Below are 24,239 nucleotides of genomic sequence, written 5' to 3'. Positions count from 1 at the left end.
AGAATCGTTTATCTTATACAATGATGTTATGTCATTGAATTCAAGTTTAATACGATCCATTATACATCGACCCATTTGTAACCTACTGTACAGCAGAGTGACATCCACATACCCTCTTTTAAAATGTTATGTTATACACCGACTAAAATCGATCACGGCAAACGATAGAATTTTCAACCTTGGATTACGGTTATTTTCACTAACCACTGTTTTTTTCGTACCAAGTCAAATCTTCGATTAATTTTACGTCCGGTAATATCTAAAGGCACGTCATATTTAACGCCGATTGGGTATACGGACAAATTCCACGAATTTAAATCTAATAAAACTCATGTCTATATCGATTTAAATAGGTAGGTACCTACGTGGCATACTCTTATAAACGCGGTCAATCGCCGCAGAAGTCTCGCACCCCCGACGCTATGTGTGTGTAGCCGGTGCTTAATCTCGAAACGAAAATCATTCGATGTTTTTACCATTTATTATACACGGGTACCGATTTAAATTTATCAACCTAGCTGCAGCGAGTTGCGGCGACGAAGCCTCTCGCGAGCTATTAAATATATGCATCCGACGATAAATCTTGGTGGACGTGTCGTTTCTTCGGGCGAGTCGGTGGTTTTTCGGCTGCACAGTCTGTTGCTGAGTAGACTTCACCGCCGAAATCATAATCATAATAATTGAACGGGCAATTCCGTATAACGTTATCATCATCAATAATATAATATCAAAGCTTACCGGTGGCGACGGCGGCGGCGGCGACGGCTGAACGTCTGTCGCGAGTCCTTCCCTCATTGTTTCCCATAATAACCGCCGTGATCCACCGCCGCGTGATGAGTTTTGATTGATGACGCTTATAATACGTTATTAATTATTACAAATCCTCGTATCTTGATTATACGCACTTGATCTCTGCGCAGTTCTCGGTCCGGTGCGAACATCGTTAAAATCAAATTCGAATAATTATAATACCACTGTAGGTAGGGGGTAGAAGTGGTGTATTTACGGGGGAAGTTGGGTGGGGGGGGGTTTCGTTTTATTTTTATTTATTTATTTATTTGACGACATAATAATATGCACATATTGTATACACTCCTTATCCTTCTGTAGAATACGAAGCTCGTCCCACTATTTTTTTTTGTATCATCCATATAAGAGTTAGGTTTGTTTTAATTTTTTCCAATTCAGAATAAGCTGAATGTTTTGGTCATTGGCCATTGCAATGTCCATGTGGATGCATAAGAAGTGTCGGATGAAATTGCCCGGAGATGCCGAAGAATGGATATTGTTTTATAATTTTTTAAATTTTAAAATTGAAAATGAATAACTGTGAGACAGGGCGTAACAAAGTGACAATCGAAAACCGTTTTAGTAAAAACACAGCATGACGTGCACCTTGCATAAATGCAATATAACGAGTAAAGGAACCCGGGTCCAGGGGAGACTGCCGACAGTTCAGTGCCGATTTTTTTTTTCATGATTTCATCCCCCAGACGGAAATCGTAAATACGCCACTGGACTAGGTAGTTGGGCAGACTACGGAGAGTAAAAACGAAAAGCGTACATACGACGAGTCGCATTACACGATGGATACGTGGTCATACGAATACCGCGAATTCGTATATCATTATAATTTAATAATAACCGTTGAAAATAAAATATTTTAAATTTTAAATTTAAAAAAAAAAAACGATTTATACGTTTGCGTTTTTACGTCAATGGCAATGTATCGTTTAGGTATGCCGTCACGGTGCTTCAGATTATAAGTGAAGCGAAAGACCTATCGAATGGTGTACGCACTATATACCACGCGATAGGTCTTACTATATAATATGCTATAAAGTAGTAACTGCTACTTTTTTTTTACGAAAGACATTCAGAATGTTCGTGTCAGGTATTTTAATTATGGTAGAAAATTGAAAACAGAGTTTACTCTTTGAGAATGTCAAAATTAGAAAATTCTCGCTATAATAAGTAGTATAAATAGAACTCTGGAGAAAAAAAACCGTGACATTTCTGTCCAGTCTTAAATGATATTATACAATATAATCATACTAATTGCTCGGTTATTAATAAATATACTTATACTAGTTACTTGTATACAATTATTTATAAACCATGTTATACTCGATGTAACAATCTTTATTCATAAATAATGTTATTTACGAGCACATAAACAATAATAGGTATATGTTAAAAACGTCGTATGCACTGTAAACTCTAATGATATATCATGTTATAATATATAATAAACCGAATGTGCACTACTGCACTCAAAACCAAATGACGTGATGACTGATAACTTTGTCATCGGGTTTTACAGTAGATAACTGAAACTATCCTATTTGCAATTTGTCCAAAAATTTAGACCAGATAAACGGAAAACTGGCACCGTGTTCCGTTTTTATATTATTATCTAGCATAGTTCTGTATGTAATGTTTGCGGATTAATATTAATATACTATTTAATATCTATCGCTTAAAAATGCGTTCATTCTTACGCGAATAATGGTATGTACTACGATAATATTTTAAGCGTAATGTTGTAATGAGAGTAGTGTTGACTGATAATAATATTATTGCACGAGAAAGGAGTCACTCATTCGGGACATTTTCAACGGTGGACGAGGTTGGGGAGGGGGGGGGGATGTTAATATAACAGTTGAAATAATAAGGCTTTAAAAATAAGAAATGTGATTTAATTTTCCGACGTCGTGCAAACTATTTCGACAGAAATTATTTAGATTTAGGCGTTTTCCGAGTCAAACGTAGGTATAGACTCTGTTATTGCAGGACAATGTTTGTTTAGGTTCAATTCGTTTTAATCATACCAACAGTGTTGGCCATTATTAAAATATTTCCAACCGTCGAATACTTGACTAGAAATCGATAGGTTATATAATACCTATTACATAGGTCGGTAACGCAATAATTTTTTTCCGCCGAACTCGTCGAAATATAATATACGCGCAATGGTGATCAAAGCTAAAATTTACGATTTTTTGACCAGTAAAACAAAAAACATGTTACTGCATAGGCTGCAGGATAACGTATACGCATAAATTGAAATATTCGACGCTTTGTAATGTTATTTTCAGTATGACATTAAACACAGTAACCTCACCCGTAATGGCGTCCTATACAGACACAAAAACAATTAATTGAAACTTCAGCTTACACTCATCATATTATTATTTTATACACAGAAATTAAATGATGACAGTTAAATTTTAAACAAAACCGAATTAAACATAATATTTTCTTACATTATATTATACGCACTTACGCCGCGAGTAGGTGGTGAAAGTACCGAACGTATGCTAAAAATAAACGGTGGTAGGCGGTATAGCTTAAATATTAAACAAAAAAGTCGTTCAAATTTGAGGAGAGTATGATTTTAAAACCGTGTATTAATTTGCATTTTTATCTTATTTGTGAAGTGTGTGTTTATATAACCCTGCGTTAATTTATTCCAGTTACATAATTAATTATAAAAAATATATAGGTACCGTTGTAATATAATCAATGTATTATATATACACGAAAGGATATTGGACCTTTAGAAAATAGGATTATGTTAAATTGGTTATTTCCTTGTAGGGCATAAAGAATAATTCGAAAAAAAAAATCCAAACAATACTATTGTAATTAAAACTTTTCTCGTAATACCTAATGAAAACTTTAGAATTAAAGTTGATTATGAATTAAATTATTACACCGGCCACAATAATTATACCATACAACCTGGATAAAAGTCTATCGATGAGCTAAAATATAACAACCACTCTCTGTGTAGATTGACTTTAATTAAAATTGTATTAAAATTTTTTTAAAAAAACACAGAATAATCGTATTAGAAGAAAACATCGAATTTGAAAATTAAAAAGTTGGTTGGACAGATATATTAAAAATGGGGGGGGGGGGGGGAGTTAGGAAGCCGCTCTGCTGTACAGGTGGAGTTGAGTGTACCTCGTCGTTGAGCAGGTCAAACTATTAGTGTGAAAAATGCATGTGTTGAATTTGAATTCAATGAATTATTTTTCATTTCATTTATGAATTGTTTCAACACACAAAATGTTTTTACAAAGTCGAATTCAATGATAAATCATTGCATATGAAAACCTACTCTGAGCGGAGACAGACTGTTTGACATATAATACTACGTGTACATTATCGTATATCATATGGTCAAAGATATTAATTATTTTAGGAATTTCTTTTACTATTATAGTACCTAATACCGTATAGGGTACCCAGGCAATGGATATAACTAATCTAAATATTTTAAAAATGCCAACGCGTATAATAAAATAAAATAATATACATTTACATATTTTTTGCTTTGAATAATTATTATATATAATATATATCATATTAACACCAATGTTCAAAAAAATAGCACAATATATAAATTCAACAGTTCCATAAGAAAAAAAAAATTACCGAAATCGGAAATTAAAATTAAATATATTTTATATCACTGGTAAAAGGCCAATGCGATAAAAAAAAAAATAAGTAGTTATTCATATTCTTTCGTCTGTATAATACATAATATAAACAATTGTTGACATTTAAGTTTTCAGTTTTTTACTCTTAAATTGTATTTTCATTCTATCTATATCTTAATCCGAGTAGGGACAAATAGACGTACAAAAATATGATAGTTAAATTGATAAAAATAAAAGTAGTAAAATTAATAATTTATATAAAAAATAGTTATTCATATTATTAGGTTTTTTATTTATGATAACACAATCTTAGTCAAAATGTTTTAGTATAATAACAATATTAATGAAGTGAAATATTTTGGGTGATTTCACGGAAAAATTATAAAATTCGGTAATACGTAGTATTCAATAATAAACTATAAGGTACGACACGATGTGGGGTAATTTAATTTGTTGTATTATGAACTTAGTAATTGGTTTTATAATTTATATTATATAAACTAGAACTAAAATATATTTATTTACGTAGAACCACCAAAAATAACCCACTTAATTTCAATTAATTTCAATATTAATAATTTTTAACATTTAAAATATTAACTTTTAATAAATATTTACTTAATACGGATAAATTACGGATCATTTATTTTATAATAATGTGTTTTCATCTTTTCATTTTTACTACTGATGTTTTTATTGATTGATTCAATATTTTATTTATTTTGTCCATTCGTTCCAGATCGATCTTAATCATACGTTTAACTGTATTAGGAATACTAAATTGTTGTCACCTATAAAAAATGAAATACAAAAAAAAATCCATCAATTTGTATTATTTTATTTTTACATTAATCAATTTTTTTTCTATTAAATGGCTGTATTGTGTAAGGAAAAAGTATTGTTGTGGATGCCAGATATTTCAATATTATACAGACCCCGTTCTCTCTTATATATAGACATATAGTATAATATCATGATGTGTCCATCCCACCATTTTTAGGTCCACCAACGTTACGATTCTATTTTTAATGCACACGTCATATTTTCTATATATTTGATCGGATATAATTCTATTTACCATTTACCTAGTCGATTGTCGTTTCAAAGTAAACAAAGCGTGCAGTTGAAAAAACGCAACTTGTTAGAATATAATGTACGATTTAAACAATATTTAACTTAACATAATATAAAACGAAATATTTTATATAAAACACTTATCAAGTCCGATACAATGACCGCGTATTTCCTACTAGAAAAACACGCTCAATACGAGTACGATTGATTTATAATAATAACATAATTGTGTAACAATCGATGATTAACATTGTTAATTATAATTGATATAGACAGTTGAATTCCGGTCAGTGATTGGTTATTGTGTACCTACTAGTAGTTAGTTTAATCGTGGATGTTTTTTTGAAAAAAAGCAATTAAGTGATTCAGTTAAGTAGGTATGCGTACAACCATATTTAAACTGTAATATTGTATATTATGAATATAAGCTGTGAATCGAGATTTTCTCTTAAGATTACATACAGAGTAATTTACCGATAATGCTCTCCTGCACCTTTTAGCCTGACGTGACAATGCATTTATTGTAATCCCGATTTTTTAACACTTTTCATAAGTACAACAAAGACGAGTGCCCCGTGGAGATACTATACATTTTTTTTCTTCAAATATTAGAACCAAAATTTTTTATTGCCAATTGTAACGCAAATGATTTTTCTAAATCATCTTAATTTGAACCAAATAGATTATGAGTCATTTAACACTGTGCAGATAGTAAAATTTATAATTGTCCATTGGATAATCCTTAAATAGTATATAAAAAACTAAGTAATTGAAAACAAGTCACGGTAATACGGTATACTTAAAATTTCCAAAAATTTGAATTTGAATTAATTCAGTTAAGATAAGGATGTTTGTATAGGGAAAATCACCCGTCGTTATATTATAATAAGATATAGCTTTAAAATACATAAAAATTGGTTGATACTTACTATATTATAATGTAATCGACAAATTTTTGACATCGCGTTGTTTTAACCGAATAAATATTTGTGTTTTGCTAATCATAATATTTTAAAGTGTACCACCGCCTGCAGCTTACGTTTTAAATGGGTACCTATAAATAATTTTTTTTCTTTCATTACGGTAACTAAAATAAAGATAGGTAGTTTAATATTTATTGACGTCATTTTTAAAAACTTTTATCAGAAAGTTTGTAATGAAAATAATTTAGAGTATGCGTATAATAAAGTTTCAGATAATATATTTTTTTTAATTTCACATTGAACAATCATTTTTGATAGAGCTCTCATGGAGTTCATCTGATTTGTACCAAAATTCATTATGATAAGAATATCAATCCAATCTTTTGAGTATTTTTAAGTATTTTATTATTTTTTAAATATCTTCCATACGACATCTACCACATTTAAAATATCCTAATAGGTATTATTTATGAAAAGTACGACTAATGAGATATTATTTAAAATAATTTTGTAACCATATATTTTACAGATAGAATATTATAGTGTACTATCGACGTGGTAATTATTACCACATGCAATATTGTAAATTATAAGTGATCATGAAAAATAATAGGTAAGCATCCTGGATTAATGTTCGTTTTTTAAAATATAATTTTTTAGACAAGTAAATATTGTTTAAACATTTACGAAAAAAAAAACTTAGCTATATTAAAAAATACTTTTTATATTTTATAAGAAATAATAATAATTATTTTTATTATTAATAAGTACCTACTTATTATTATGTATTAACATATTTTATATTATATCTAACGATTCTTTTGTATGAGTTTGAAACTTTTCATTGTTAATACTTAATACCAAAACATTATACAAGCAATAGCTTTTCAAATCATTAATGCTTCACTTTCTTCTAAAAAGGCAATTATTATTTTCGAAAATAAATACCTGTTTATTATTTCCAGTTCAATAACATCCAAAACTCATATAATATGCTAAAAAGAAATAACCGCAAATCCGTGTTTTTTAGACCTACAAAATAAATAAATAGTCGGTCTGTGTATTTTTATCCGCCATAGTCCAAAATCCTTGTTATTTGACAAACATTGCTTGAAAGTCATTTACGTGTTTCTACGTATTTCTTTGGAACTGCGATTTTATAACTTTGATACATTCCTTTAAGTTGAACGGTCGACACGTAGCATTCCCGAATCTTGAGTCAATGTGGCGTGTTTTTGTTTTCAAACTAATATTTTTATACTTGCAAACAGTAGGCACCTATTACAAAAGTAAATCATACATGACGTTAGCGACTTCTGTTACAGTCGGAATTGTTGATTAATAATTATTCATATTATGTGTATGGGTTTTAAAATACTAATATTATAAGACCGATACGTTTGAGTAATATTAATGACATTAAAAAAAAAGGAAATATAACAGCTTAGTGTACCTATTTATAGTACCTACTACTTTATTCTCGAAGATTATACATATACCTAGGTACTTATATAAATCAAATTAATCCAAGTATTTTAGTAATCGTCATCACTGCAGGGTGGCTTCTTTTATTAAGTAATTCCACAGTCATAATATTACTCAATTATCACATACCTATTCTTAATGAGCCTAAGAGATCAGACTGTATATTATGATATATTATATCTTAATAATAAAATAACAAGGTGTAGGTCTAGTTGAAATTTGTTTCGAGCTGAATATAAATCATAAATGCATAGTATTATTATGTCAATTTGAAATATCATAACGCATCTAATACTCTGTAGTCTGTATTATGATCGTTTTGTTACCTGTTACAATTTTTTTTTTAAATTTTGTTTTTTCAACTACCTATTTTATAGTATTTTTCGTAATATGAAATTGTACGAAATATTTTTGTATCTATTTTTATGTACTCATACATCATAAACGCTGTCAGTATTATATTATTGGAAACAAACTTTCAGAAAAATCTATTTTCATACCAGAGTTTTATTTAACGTACTTACATAACTAAAAACCAACAATACGTGTTTTTGACAAGTTCGGAATATTTTTATATTTTATTAACACTACTCTTATTTTACAACTTTGGTGATGATATATTAATGTTCTTCTTTATTTCATTATTCATGCTTTATTTAACAACTATGTCTCAAACAAATACCATTAAAGTCCAACAGTCCAGTTCATTGCTACAGTAAAATGTTTGAACACATATGTCTTTATTAGCCGGGTAGACTTGATTTGCAAAACATTAATTGTATATTATGTATAGGTACTATTTATATTTTTATAGTGGAATTTTAATGCAAAATATATTAATAATTTTGCTTTTTCAGAACTTTGTACAAAATATCTTGGAAGTCTACTGCCTATAATCTATAATCGTTTAAATGCATATTTAAAAATTAAAATACGAGAAGCTTAAAGTATTACAGATATGCAATTGTAATAATCTTGTGCCTTTAATAATCATTATATTTTATGACCACTTGAAATGTTTAAAGCTATACCTATACGCCGTAGAAAATCGAGCTCTGGCAATTGTAATATTTTTTTTTAACACAACGCTTCATTAATGATTTTAAATTTTCAAAAATAAAATAATATAATCATCACATTACAATTTTAAGCTACACGACGGACGAATCGATAACAGTGGCAAATCCGTCTAACTTTTTATACAATGAATAAGTTTAACATATTATTGAAGAACATTTTAATTTGGCACATTTATTTTTGATTTTTAAAACCGTGCAGTTATTTTATTCTAGAAAAATTATAATAATATTTCAATTTTGTAATTTTATCTTTACATATAAATTAAAACACTTTGATAGCGCTTAACGTCAAAACAAATTAGTGGTAAAAATCATCAACATTACTGACATTCTATGTCTTATCTTGGTTTATTTTCTTTTGATGTGAATTCAACGTTGTTTTTTTTATAAATAATTAAACGTTTAAGACCAGCGCTCATAATCCTTGTTGGTTTTTGTTAACAACGTACACGTTATGTTAAATGTTCAGATTTAAATATTATATAGCCGGGGTGCAGGCAGGATACAAATTATGATTAGACTTGCGCGATTAGATTGTGGACGTAAGACATGATACGAATCGAGTTTTGACGGTCGGTCGTGGTGTATTTTTTTAATCTTGACATATTTTGATCAAAGAGGATTTTAAGATTGGAATGTTATTTACGCGGTAATAGAAAAAAGGAACAGTACCACTGAATCAAGTTAAAATACCTTGTTTGAGACGAGGATTATTATTATTTGCAAAAAATCGCTAACTTCCAATTTGCAAAATTGCTGGCATTTTTCTACAACAAGAATGCAATCGATAACCTTATTAATACTGGAGATTTCGATTGACGACACACACACACACACACACACACAACAACAACGACAACTGAAAATGTGTTAAGACAAAATATTATAGGTATTAACGTTAAAATAAATAAAACAATAATTAAACATGATTGTTAAAAATATATTAGGTATTTGATTTATAATAATTACTATATTAGTTGCGCGTACAAGTCGTTTACAATATTTACAATAATTATGACCATCTTTTGCAACTTATATAGTATTTATAACTACGGGAATACGTATTCAATTTGTACATAATATTATTATACATTCGAAGAATGTGTCGATCTCAATTATACGAAACTTGGAAATTTAGCGTTTAATTTATAAATTCAATAATGTCGGGGTGACGTGGTTTAATTTAATTTTTCACAAAAAAAAAAAATAGGCAGATGATACATTTTTTTTCGCCCTTTAAATGTTTGAGCAGTGACATTATTTCTGAGAAGAAAATGTAAATGTAAATTGCTCTGAAATCGTGTCAAATCATAAGTTTACTCTTTTAGAGGTGTATTCCTTTATATAATTATTACTTACATTTTGAATTATTTATTTCATATTTAATCTATAAATTTATACTTTAGATTCTGAGTGGAGCGATGAACGCATTGATTTTACAATGATGTGTTTCTGTTTTATTTTTATAACTTTTTGAATCAGTAAATTAGTAAATAATCCTTTAATTTTCAACTTTGGAGGTAGTTTCTTGTAGTAAATTGGATCCAGCTGATAATATAGGAAGGTCAAAAGTAAAACAAATACCAGTATATTTCAAAATAATCAGGAAAACAAAAACAAAATTAAAGAAAAGCTGGAATTTTTACGGAAAACTAGCTTTTGACCAAAACAATTTGGTTTTTATTTGGTGTAACTGAAAGTAAACAAATAGCCGTAGATACTTTAAATTTTCATGATGATGACAAATATACAATTCAAAGTTTACAAATACAAAATAATGTATAATTGATTTCTAATAGAATAAAAAATTATTTTTTTAGATTCTGAGCATATAGCTGTAAGGTTTTTTTTTGTTTGGCTGTCTACTGTCTATACAATAAGTAGGCAAAATAATGCTTCAATTTTTAACATCTGTAAGTTTTCTGGTAGGAAACAGAATCTAGTTGGTGCATTCTAGAGGTCAAAGTTAAAAATTTCCAGTACCCAGTGCTGAGAAAATAAAAAAAAAATAAGAAAAAACGAGAAATTTGATTTAAATTCAGTTTTTGATAAAATCAAATTTGGTTTTATGTGTAGTCTTAAAAAAAATAACTATAGATACATGACATTTTTACCGAATATTTGTATTAGCATTTTCTATTCATAACACAATGTTATTTTTGAGTTATTAACTAATAGAATATATAATATTATTATCTCTTTTCAAAAGTCAAAACTATTTTTAAATAAAAAATAAATTGATTTCTCCTCACGATACTACAACAAACGATTTGTCGATTTTCATTACATTTCTGTGATTTTAACATTAGTGTTCCATTAATGTGCTCTTATATATTAATATCTACTACAAAGAATAACATTTATATCAGTTTTAATTTTTTTTTTTAAAACAACGATTAAAAAAAGTAAATCAAATGGAATGGTCAATTAATATTCGTATTCCCTTGTGGACTGCAGTTGTTGGTAATAAAACGTACCTACCACCTGAGGTATATGCGATATCACGATGGGTACTTTTAAATCGAAAATCATTAAAAAAAAACTTTAATTTGACCTAGGTACTATTTAGCGAGCGAATGTAACACGCGAGTAGCAGGTACAAAAAGTACATACGTTAAGCTCCTACACAATAGAAAAAAAGTACATAATATGTAAGCTCCTATACGGTAAAAACCAGGTACGTATTATGTAAGTTCCTACTCGGTAAAAACCAGGTACGTATGTTAATTCCTACACAGCGGAAAAAGGTGCATATGTAAGTTTTTACACGGTAAAAACCAGGTACGTATGTCAGTGATACACGGCGAAAAAAATTAAATATGTTTATACGAATTTTCAAAAATGAATATATTATGATGATTAAAAAATATAATAAACATTTTTCACATTGTTTTTACATTGTTTTTTTTCTTATTTTATTTTAATTTTCATATATTTATTAGTGAAAATTCGTATATGTATACATATTTAATTTTTTCCGCCTTGTAGGAACTTACATTCGTACCTGGTTTTTACAGTGTAGGAACTTATTATTCCCATATACAGCTGCTGTTTTATCATCGGCTTGGAAGTTAAACCATAGGTGCCTAATAATAATTATATACGTTTAGCGGAGACAACTGTTATTACGGAATAAAGTATTATCGTTAATTAATTTATAATACGGGGTAGTATCATATTATATCAGTACCGTTACAACAGGTGTCTGGTACTATTTTTGCGGTTTTTATAAGTTGACGATGTGCGCCGCACGAATTTACTTCTGGCTGGCATGGCGCGTAGTACTATAATAGTTATTATAATATTTATTCGTTTTTCCGATGAACCACGAATAGTAATCACTGGCTCGGTGTGCAGCCGATGCGGTTGTCAAATAAATAAATTGAATTTCATATTTCGGCGCTCGTACGTGGAATGTGCGCTGGCAACGGAGGACTGCACTCGGCGTATGTACACGCGTACAATTCGATACAAAACCGTATTTGATTCGATGTTATGGTAATAAACATTTTACTATGACGAATTTCCATTACGTTTAGTGATACGCATTCCATGTCAAAACTCGAAATCCGAAAGGGGAGAAAGAAAAATAAAATACGAATGTCGCGTGTATTCCACAATATAATATGTTATGTATTTTATATGAAACCTTTATGCGTATTATACGTAATATTTTTCACGCGGCGTCTTTCATATTATTATTATTATTATTATTCACGACGCTCTTTTATCTAACGACGACCGACCGGAAGTGGAGCACTGTTCGGATTTATAATAATATTATGTATACAAATATAATATAATATATAATAATATTATTATCATCATTTAAACGCCCACGCTGCACTACGCGATTTAATATGCTACAGACTTTTAGCACTCGACACAGCCGTCAGCCGCGTGTGTTAAGAGGTCCACAACAACTACGATAACGAAGATTTATCGTCGATATTTTTATTATCATTGTTGTTATTACATTGTTGTCATCATCGAGATTCGTTTTTTGTGTTTGTACAGAGGAAGCCGAACCCGAAGAACCCGAACCGGCCAGTAACACGTACGGACGGCGGAGGAGCAGAGCCGTACTCTACCAACTGTCCGGACATTACAAGAGTGATAAACCGAAAACCGGCAAGCTGAAATTGAACAACGTGAGTTTTGTTTGTTTTAGTCAATAATCTGTACAATGTTAATTTTACATCCGGACATCCGGTGATATGCGATTGCGCGTATCCCTTATCATTATTGGTACTTGGCACGATTGAGTACGTCTATGTACGATTGCGATACACCTTACCCTTGAAAACATCACGAGTTAGCGCGCGAAAACCAGTGCACCGTTGTCGTCGTAATATTATAGTTTTACTATTTAATACCATTTTTTAATAATTTCAAATAACATTTTCCACCGTTTAAACCTGTTTGAAATTCAATCAAGACCGGCATTATCACACAACATCGCACTTGGACCCAATTATAAACCTAAAATAGACGTAATCAATTTTCTCAAAAAAAATCTAATTTATCTAATATTGACTTAAAAAAAAATGTTGTTTTATTACATGTATTCGTAATGCCATAATATAAAATGACTATAGAACTAATGGACCCTGTATTGACGATGTTTATTTTCGATCAATAAAAAATAGGAAATTATAATATTCATTTTTCAACAGTTCATATTTTTAAAAATAAACATATAGGACATAGGTAGTAAAATACCTAGTAAATTTACAGTCGAGACGTCGAATAAAAAATGTGATGATAAACAATGAACATAGAAATAAATATTTTTAATTCTTTATAATTTAATGGAATTAATATATTTACAAAATAAACCCAATAGTACAGTAGATTAAATGGTACATATTATATGTAATATGTACAAAATGTAATCATAAATTATTTCCTTGGTATGGTATATATAACCAGTCCCTGATAGTCCATTATCGTATATTTTAAATTGGTCATATTATATCAAATTATAGTAGCTAGTAGATGTATTACATGGGTAATTTATTCGATGTCTTTAGTTGGAATGGCTTTGATTATATTTTTATAGAAGATATTAATATTCGTTTCAGCATTCATTTACTTTCATGATTTAATGACAACATTTGTATACCGGTGGATGTGCATTGCACAATCAAGCATTTAAAGTTCGGTGAAAACTCTGGTTCATATATCTTATTGTCATGCAGACTTTAAAATTAGTTAAACGTTATTTTACGAAAATATTTTCACGATTTCAAACAACGACAACGTTTCACTAGGTTCAGTGGTAGGTGCCGACAACATATTATACGCAATCGTAATAGCTCAAAAGGTCCGTTCGCAATCGTAATTCGACCCAATATATTATTATTATCATAGTAAATTTAGCGATCGTTGACGGCAGCACGCGGTTTCGGTAAACCTTGTTTATTTCTTTTACATCGATTAATAATTTACCAGACAATTATTTTTTACGACTCTAACTGCTGCGAAAGAAATTCAATATTTATGTTTTTATAGTTTTTGTTCGACCGACTATATCATTATATTATAAGCGCTATTGACTTCGTTTGATATAGACCTGAGATATCTCATACCTGGATGAATTTAACGTTTTTCCTCAACAGTAATAATTGTTAAAAAATAATTTTCCAATGGTACATTCAAGTGTACGCGAACTTGTTTTAAAGTATTTGCTCGAATAGATCCACGGGAAATTAGGACACTTTTCGCTATAATCATCAAATATTCTTGAATTCATAACACAATAACTACGTCAAAATAATGATACTTTCAGGATGTGCATTATTTAATCGGTGTTAAATAAACATTAGAATTCCCTTAAATTAAAAAAAAAACTTCTCTGATGGATAACATTAAATATGTCCAATCCAAGATAATAAATTCGAACGGTTCACAGAAAATTAAATAAATAGAATTCCGATTGCATATAGGTATAATTAGCTATCGGTGACTAATCACATAATTATTTTGGAATTACCAGCTATACACAAATTTAATGTAATTTTTTTTTACGTGAATCACGCGAGAAATTCAGGATTTTTTTTATCTTTATTAATATAATGATTCATCGTATGTTATATGTAGGTACATAATATAGTCATTAGTCCACATAACAATAAATGTTAAAAATTATAATATGACAAAGAAAATAATTCAGAAATTGTGAATTGTTCTTCTTAAAAGCCATGATTAGAATTCATAGCTATAGTTATTCGTCTATTTTAACTAATTAGAAACTGTATTTTTTTCTAAAATTTTTTTCCTTAAATTGCATATATAATTTTTGCTTGGAAAAAATAACGAATTATAACGAAAGTCAATGTTTAGTGAAAAAAAAAAAACACTAAACCATAATTTGTTAAGTCAAAATAGGTCGAGTTATGATTGCTAAATATATTATAGTCATTATTGCCCGTAATATGTTCAAGCACAGAAATAGTATGTAATAATAATAATAATAATCATAACACGTCATGATTGAAAATCAGGACCATAGATTTATTCAATTGCCTTTGAATATAGAATATTGTTTGTGTATATTCTAAGCCCGGTTCTATTTCGTTCATAAATAGACTACCTACAGCACAATATACTAGATAATATAAAACTACTCGAGCACACGAAAACCAGATTTTTAAATTCTGAGCAGAGTGATGAAAGTATGTCAAAGCGGAGGTTTTACAATGATGTGTGGGTGTTTTATTTTTTTGCGTACCTGTCATCACCATGCAGAGAGCGGTTAAAATTCAACTTTGAGGGTGGTTTTTAGAAAAAAATTGGATCTTTCCGGAACTTCCGGGAGGGAATGGTGGGTCAGAATTAAATCATTTTCAGTGATTTCTCATATAATTGGGAAAACAAAAAAAAATTACAAACAAACGAGAATATTTACGAAAAAAGATTTTTTTTTTTTGTCAAAAATAAAGAACCGTAGTTACTTGAAATATTGACCAAACATATTAAAAATATTATCATTTTATTTTCATACAATTCTTTTCAAAATATTTTATACAATATTAGAAATGTTGACGTTTTTTCAGTTTCTTTTTCAAACTTGGTTGGAAAAAATTTTTTCCTGTTACAAAAACCGTGTAATTTTTATACAAAGTTTCTTATAAGTTATTCTAATAGAAATAATTTTGAAATATATATCAATAATACGGAACAATTTTGATTTATAAGGCTCATTTTAGAAGTTAACATTTTTGAAGGAATTCACAAAAATTCATGAAAATTATTTTTTAATTTAAGGAATTTTAAATTTTTGTACTTATTACTTGAAAATAGAACACAGATTCTTCATAATTTATTCTAATTGGAATTAAAAAAATAAAGCATAAAGCCACATAATGTATAAGCATTTGAAGTTAATTAATATAAATTAATAACTTTTTTTCCTCAATCGATTTTTGTTATTCCGTGATCAAAAAATATTGATCATATCTTAAAACGATTTATTAGCTAAATTATAAATTTCTATATAAAATTTCAATAGTACTAAACAAATTTTAAGCTAATACCTATAAAAGCATCAACAATTATATTTGTTTTTTGATAAAAAATGATTTATTGGTTAAAAAGCTTGAAAATCTAATACGAGGTAGGTCCTACCTCGTAAGTTTTTATTTTAGTGAATAAATGAAATATGTCTTAATACTATAAATCATATAAAAGCATGTTTAAAATTAATTTTAGTAATAATTAGTGATATAACATACATTTTTTTTGGCTGGCCTACAATTTGGTCAATATTTCAATCGTTTTGAATTTTAAAATATACGGGTGCTCACTCAATACAGTGAATTTGTGTTGGTCATCCTGGCTGTAGTTGTATAGAGTATAAAATATAATCAATCCGAAATATCGAAACATACGATATTATGATGATTGGTACAAAAACATACGACGTCAAAATTGTAAATCCTGACTTTTGTTCTTAATTTTTTTAAGAACAAACCAAGAAATGAATTGAAAATTTGAACAGACGTTTTATACTTTATTTATCTCTATCTTTTATAAATGAATGTCAAACGAGAGATTTAATCATCAAGTTAAGAGTAATGTCAATAGTAATGTAGATACATTAGTATTGTTCATTGATTTTTCGAATCAATGTAAGTGAAGTTACATTTCACTTACAAAAGTGCCCACAACAGAAACATTATCCTTATACCAATGGACATCAGCCAAATCCACGGTTACCGTGGTATTCAGTCGGTTCCAAAATCCAATATTATTTATTGTATTATTATTGTTTACACATTTTAAATGTATTTCGTTTTATTTGAAAACCAATTTTTGTGAACATAATAATAATATTATCGTGTGCACATTGTCGTATATATTAATATTATCATTATTAATATTTTAGTTGCAGGTAAAGGTTTATACATTTATATATAATATATATTAAATACTATCACGAGTATGACATTGTTCACAGTTAGCGATTCACCGCGTTTAAGGTCGCGGATTAGTATTCGTTTTATTAAATTACTATCATTATGAAATAATTTTTAAAAAACGTTTACGTTGATGTTTTATGCAAACAATAGCTACCACGTGTGCGGTCGGACTATTGAAATAAAATAATATTATCTTGAGACTTAAATGTTTATAATGTGTACCTAGTACTACCTACATATTGTATGAATCAAAAACATTCGGAATTCACGTGATTTTTTGCGTTGTTAAAATACCTGCATTGTTTGGACTTTGGATTTGTGCTCTGTAATAATAATATAATATACAATTTAAATACAGATTATAATACTATGGAACAAAAAATAGAAATGTCGATGTTAAACTCAATTTCAAGCGACCAATTCTTGATTATACCCAAGTTTCAAATTTTACCGACTAAAACGCCAAAAGTCAACAAAAACTGCTCGGTATCAAACATTTAAAAATTATATTGTACTTTTGCGCAGAAATGCACCTCTATTGCCTACACATTGCGCCGTACATGGTTTTATACGAACTAAAATCCTGAAAACAAAATAATATGTTGCAGTGACTGTGTGTGTTCGAATTCGTCTCGTTTCGTTTGCCTGGACTTGTAGCGTTTTGGTGTGTTGTTAAATTGCTATTATAAATACGAAAATGATCAATACATTGTATAATATAAATTTAATAGGTTTATACCATTTGAATTTAATGTTTATTATAGTATAACCATAGGGTTGCGTTTCGTCTGACAGTATCAGCGTGATACGATAAAAAATACGTTAAACCGTGCATTTGCGTAATGGGAACATAATATTATTATTGTTTATTATTTATTTGCGATAAATTATCGAATTTAATTAGGCCGATGGTATTTATATTTACAACGAGGATAGTCTCGTTGTAAATAATCATCGACGCGGTGGCAAAACGGGAAAATACAAATATTTCACAAAATATTTCGATACGTTTTATTAAAACTCGACACGATTTATCTTATCTCGTCATTATACTGCCTATTTTTTATTCTTAAAATCAATTCATTTTTTTTTTATAATCCATACTTAACCATAAGTATTTTTTAATGACGTCCAAACAATATAACGAGAGAAATTATTAAAAGCCATTATATTTTATTCATCAAAATAAACCGTATTATGTTTATGTTATGACGGGAAGATCTATCCATATCATTAGATCGTCGATGTTGATCATGTCAAACTCAAAGTATTAACTGTGCCCAATATATTGAATAGTAACTCTATGGGAGCCGGGCATAAATATGTATCGAAAAAAAAACATTTTAGGCAAATTTTTAATTTTATTCATTGCTTACAAATTACAATAGTTTAATATTATATACAATACATAATATTAAATTACAGTTTATCCGAAGATAAGACACAAAATTAACATAATGACGCATACTTCTCACGAACGTAGTTATGACACGAAATAAAAATTATGCCATTTTTTTTTTATATTTATTTGCACTATTAATTGTGAATAAATAATTCAAGGTTTCGTCGCAACCGAGAGAAGCAAAACAAAATTCTCAATCTCACACAACACTATAAATTAGCGTAAAATAATTATTTTCGAGGTATTTTCTGAAATAATAAATCGATTTTTCTGATTTCTTGACTAAAATATAGATTTAACTAGTTTTTAAATAAAGTGTGGACTTATCTGGTTGTTGCAATGAACCTTTGCTAACCGAGGGCCACAAATAAAATCAGCTGAGGGCTGTGTATTTGACATGCCTGATGTAGATCAATTTATATATAGGTAAAATTAACAATTATATAGATTACAGCACACGTGTGGAAGTAACACTGTTACATCGCTATGCAAATCTGTCAACAATTTCGCTTATTTGCGTATCAACCTGCACTAGCACGAAGCGTTTAACCCGTATCATTATTCTATATGGTAACTAAGTTAAAATCTATGAATAATATTTGGGTTGAATATTATCTATTATACTACATCGAACAATCAATTACCTGCAGTTACCTTTTGAAAACGATTACAATTTACGAGGATAATATTGTATTACCTATTTTATGTTTTTTTTTAATAAATGCAGCAGCGTTCATTAGTCATTACTCTAAACTCCTTGATGACACGTTTCCCACATAAATATACAGAAATTCGATAATCTTCTCACGGATAAAATTAGTTCTAAAATACTCCGAACCACCCCTGTCGAGAACGTTGTGTGAATAACTTAACGTTAAAACGCAAATTAAATTATAATAATATCGATACCTAATTAATGAGTTATAGATTGTGCTAACACTATCATGCTCCGCGATATTAATTATTAAACGTTTTGATACTAATGCTGTGTCAATATATGGATGAAAGGAAACCCGACAGCGATTAGTTTATTTTTATTTACCCGTGTCGATGTAGTATATATTTACATACAATTATGAATTAAAAAGTATTTTTGTGATTTTTTTTGCTAAATTAGTTCGTGCACAGCTTTTTAAATATTTTGTTTAATAATTACCAACAACACATTTTTTCGAATTAAATTTAAAAGTTATAAATTATTATATTCTATAATATTTATAAAATATAATAGTAAATCTTAAATTTTCCGAGCTTAAAAAATCAGGTTTTTTTGAATACATCAAGACTAGGTACATACTATCAAATAATACACAATTACATACCTAATTAAACAGTTTAATTTTATAACTTTGACTCATAGTTGAAACTTAAAATTTCAAAACCCAACGAATGTGAATAACGAAATTACCGAAATTATTATTATAAATAATATTAATTTGCGTTCGATTATCTAGATAAATAATTATCATAATTATAAAATAAATATCGTTCATATTTAGTACCGAAGTATGTCCAGCGGACTTTAACTTTAATTTAATTTTTTTTTTGGTCCAAAGAAAATACCTATATAAGTAATGATACAAAATATGTATTATAATAATCTAGGACTGTGTGTCATATTCTTATTACATCTCATTTATTCCGTTATTGTGTGCTATAACTTATATTTAACATCGCAACTGTATAAATTAAGTACATAGTAAGCTATGTTAAACGGAGGGGAGTATGATAAATTGTATTTTCCTGTTATAAATAATCGCGTATAATTTTTAATATGTAATTTAAAAATCTCATAGATGTACATATTATTTTTTTTCAAACCGCTTTTGGTTTCTATACACAATTTATTGTGATAGCCGTTGTAGACGATAATAATACAATACAACCTACCTATAATAGCTTGCCATAAACATCAAAAAATAATATAATACAATGTGTTAATGCCTTATTGGACGAAAAACGTCAATATACCTTGTTTATATAAAAAAATGTTAGTATGTTTATTATTATGTATATACAATGTGCCAATAGTGTTATAAGGCTATCTATGTATTTATTTATAATAATACACCTCTAAAACGTATTTAACAATTTTTTTTAAAATTATATGAAATTACACATAATATCATGAAATGAGCGGTACACCTACGTCACGCATAATAAGTTATTGGTATATTTCAAATAGGTATGTATTATTATATTTTATACTATGAGCGTTTAAACCATTATGGTCATAAAAACACAACCTGATATAACTGTGTGTACAATTGTAATATAATATTTAATTTACAATATTGATGATTTTATAATAGTATATTAATTATATCATCACTACCCCATTGAAACGATTATTTTAATCACATGATTTGTATGCGGAAACGTATTTCCCTCCGAAATTTTCAAAATAATTGAAAACTTACTAGTCATATTATCGTCTTCTCATATTATTATTATCTTCAATGCAAATCACAATATTGGATATAAAAGATAATCGATTGCCAGTTTAATCTAACCATACTGTATGTAGGTACGCCCTGCTGTTTTCTTCGTTGTTCGAATCATTGCGAAATTTACGTCAAAGATTTAACTATCTATTCTGCAGTATTCGAGTCACCTTTAGGACGTTCACATTAAGCGTAGACCTAAAAAAATAATAGTTTACATAATATGGGTCAGCAGCTCTCGACCTTTTATATCCGTGTATAACTTACCGCCGTTTGAATATGTTTACGTACCACATAACATTTTTTTTTCTGAAAACGAAATATCACAATATTATTATTAATATAAAATAAACTAATAATATTTGATAATATGAATAATTAATTACAAATACTCGTACCATAGGTGGAGGGATGCTGGTACAGGTAAAACATAAGACTCAATCATTAATATATATTCACTATTTAATTTCCTTTGTATAAAATATGAAAGTCAAAATATATCCTTCCATCAGTAATAATTATTATGATTAAAATTTTATTCATGACAACTTTAATAATAATTACTAAATATGATTATCCTTCTGAACTCGTAAGAAAACATCTGTTTTATGATATAACAATATTATATTCACTATCCCTAATTTCTTGTCCAATCCGCTATTATAATACGAGCCGACACTGAATGAACACTAACTGAAATTAGAGTCAAAGATGACTTTTATTATAACTAGTAGATTCCTTTTCGAATCTATATCATGATTATTAATAATAAAATGTTAAATAATATATAATATATTTTAACTTATTATTTTATTTTGAAAAACCATATAGTATATAATTATGGTTCAACATTTCAAGTTTAGCCTCCGTCGAAAACTTTTTCAAACCAGAATTGATATCAGTCCCTCAGACTATCTCTCATTTAATTTCCTATGTAAATATCAATCGGTTTACCGATACATAATTTATCGGTTCTGTCAGAAACTTCTCTCAGTTCACTTTTTACTTAATTAGTTTATAAAATGTGAATGTTTAACTTCCTCGATTCATCTGACGTTTAGTCTTTGAGTGCTATACACATTGGACATTTCATTACCTATTTCATCTTTGCTTTTGTTATTGGTTTTCTTTCTGTGTGCACCTAAACTCGACGAACCATAGGAATATAATTACTACGCTTAGTTTTAAACCATAGAACATTGTAAAAATAAATGATTTAATACGTATATATACTCACACATAAATAATAATATATTTTATTGTCTAGAACACCATTGTTCGTTTCACTTTATTAAAATCACGAAACATCTCGTGGCATTGAGTGTTAACTTTCCAGAATTATAAACTACAAAAAAAAAAATAAAAAAATAATACATAATGAAGTTGTTGTTTGCTAGGATAATATATACTATGGTGATTTAACAAGCATGGTCACCCCTATTATTTCTTTAATAACGAATTAATATCGTTCTGATTTTTAGATTTTTTAAAGATTTTTAATAGAACCAATTTTTTATTTTTTTTCTTCACCTGAGGCGATACCAACTTATTTTTAAACACACTTTACTGGTAATCTGCTAAACAATTAATGACTTGTTGGAAATGTTGATGTAACTAAATTAAATTCGAATAAGTAGATTTTGTTAGTTATTTTAGTTATTTAACTTTGTGAAATAAGAATGATAATTGGTTTATGATAATATAAGGCTGGAAGATGATATGAATATAATCATGGACATTAAAATACTAACCAATTAATATTAAACTGTACAGTTTATAAAATTTTTTTGAGCATAAGAAATACTGATTATATATTAAATCTATTTAATTTATTTGTAAAATCATCTTTAAGGCATAATAGGTAATAATATGATCTTTAGTTAAATACATATTTAAAAAAAAAATTTCTTGATAGAAGCAACCATTTGCTTAACAATTCACAGTGAAATAAATTGGTTCACGTTTGAAAAAAAAAGATATTTGAACCGCCGCAGAACACTCCTCAAATGGTATTGAAAAATCCAAGCAATTGAAAAACAATTGATCCTCGATTAGGTACGCGGAAATATTAAAAAAGTCCGAATTTGAATAAATTGATTGTTTAAGGGAAAATGGGGTGAGCATGCTTGGCGAATCGCCTTGTAGTATTTATCTATACCTTCTGAACAATATTATAATCTACACAGTGGTAAAATTACGTAGTCGGCAAAGAAAATAATTATGTTAGTAAAAATATATATTTTTTTTTTTTTATTTGGGTAACCCGCGGCAACATAGGCCATTGGGTGTGGGGGAGGGCACTGTAGGTTTTTAAATTGGGTAGGTTGGTACACGTGTGTGTTGTGTTTGGCAGAATTTCTAATGGGGCACCCGTAGGTTTCTTCCGTGCCCCGGGTGGGGGGATGGCGGCACTTGTTCTCCGGACACCGTGACTTGCCCGAAGAAAAATGCCAAGGTATCGAACTCGGGTCGGCTGCGTCGCAGCCGACGCCTTATTCCGCTCGGCCACTCCGTTCCCCCTAAAAATATATTAATGGTTTATACCATTCATTATTAATATTCACCAAAAAAAAATATTGTCTCAAAAATGTCGAAAGCGCGTTATCACTGCGCATAATATAAAAATATCGTCTACTTCAAACTACAGCTGCAACCGATGCGTAGTTTACTGTTAGAACTCTAATGGCAGCTTTAGGCCAAACCAAATCACGAATTTTTTAACGTTTATCACAGCATAGGTTTTTTTGTACCAGACCGAAAAAATTATAACCACGAAGGGATGGTGGTAACGGGTAGCATAACTTCGGTAGCTGAGCCTATTCACAGTGCTACGCGATCGTATAATTTTGCCATTGGAATGTTTGATAAAATATCACAATAATATTTATATATTGCGAGATTCGTCCTATAGGTATGCATAATACCGACACCAATAATAGGTACTGACAAAAAAAAAGCTCC

General features: G+C 28.9%; 1 protein-coding gene across 1 annotated transcript in view; it reads left to right on the top strand.

Moving 5' to 3' along the window:
• Nucleotides 1–24,239, top strand: part of LOC132947280 (potassium voltage-gated channel subfamily H member 8) — a 212,034-nt gene that overhangs the window by 98,775 nt on the left and 89,020 nt on the right. The window contains exon 5 of the mRNA XM_061017541.1: nt 13,027–13,160. Within this exon, the coding sequence (XP_060873524.1) occupies nt 13,027–13,160 (134 nt within the window). The remainder of the gene's footprint in view (nt 1–13,026; nt 13,161–24,239) is intronic.

This window comes from Metopolophium dirhodum, chromosome 6 (assembly GCF_019925205.1).
Source record: "Metopolophium dirhodum isolate CAU chromosome 6, ASM1992520v1, whole genome shotgun sequence".
Classification (NCBI taxonomy): domain Eukaryota; kingdom Metazoa; phylum Arthropoda; class Insecta; order Hemiptera; family Aphididae; genus Metopolophium; species Metopolophium dirhodum.
This window is presented reverse-complemented; position numbering and strand designations above follow the sequence as displayed.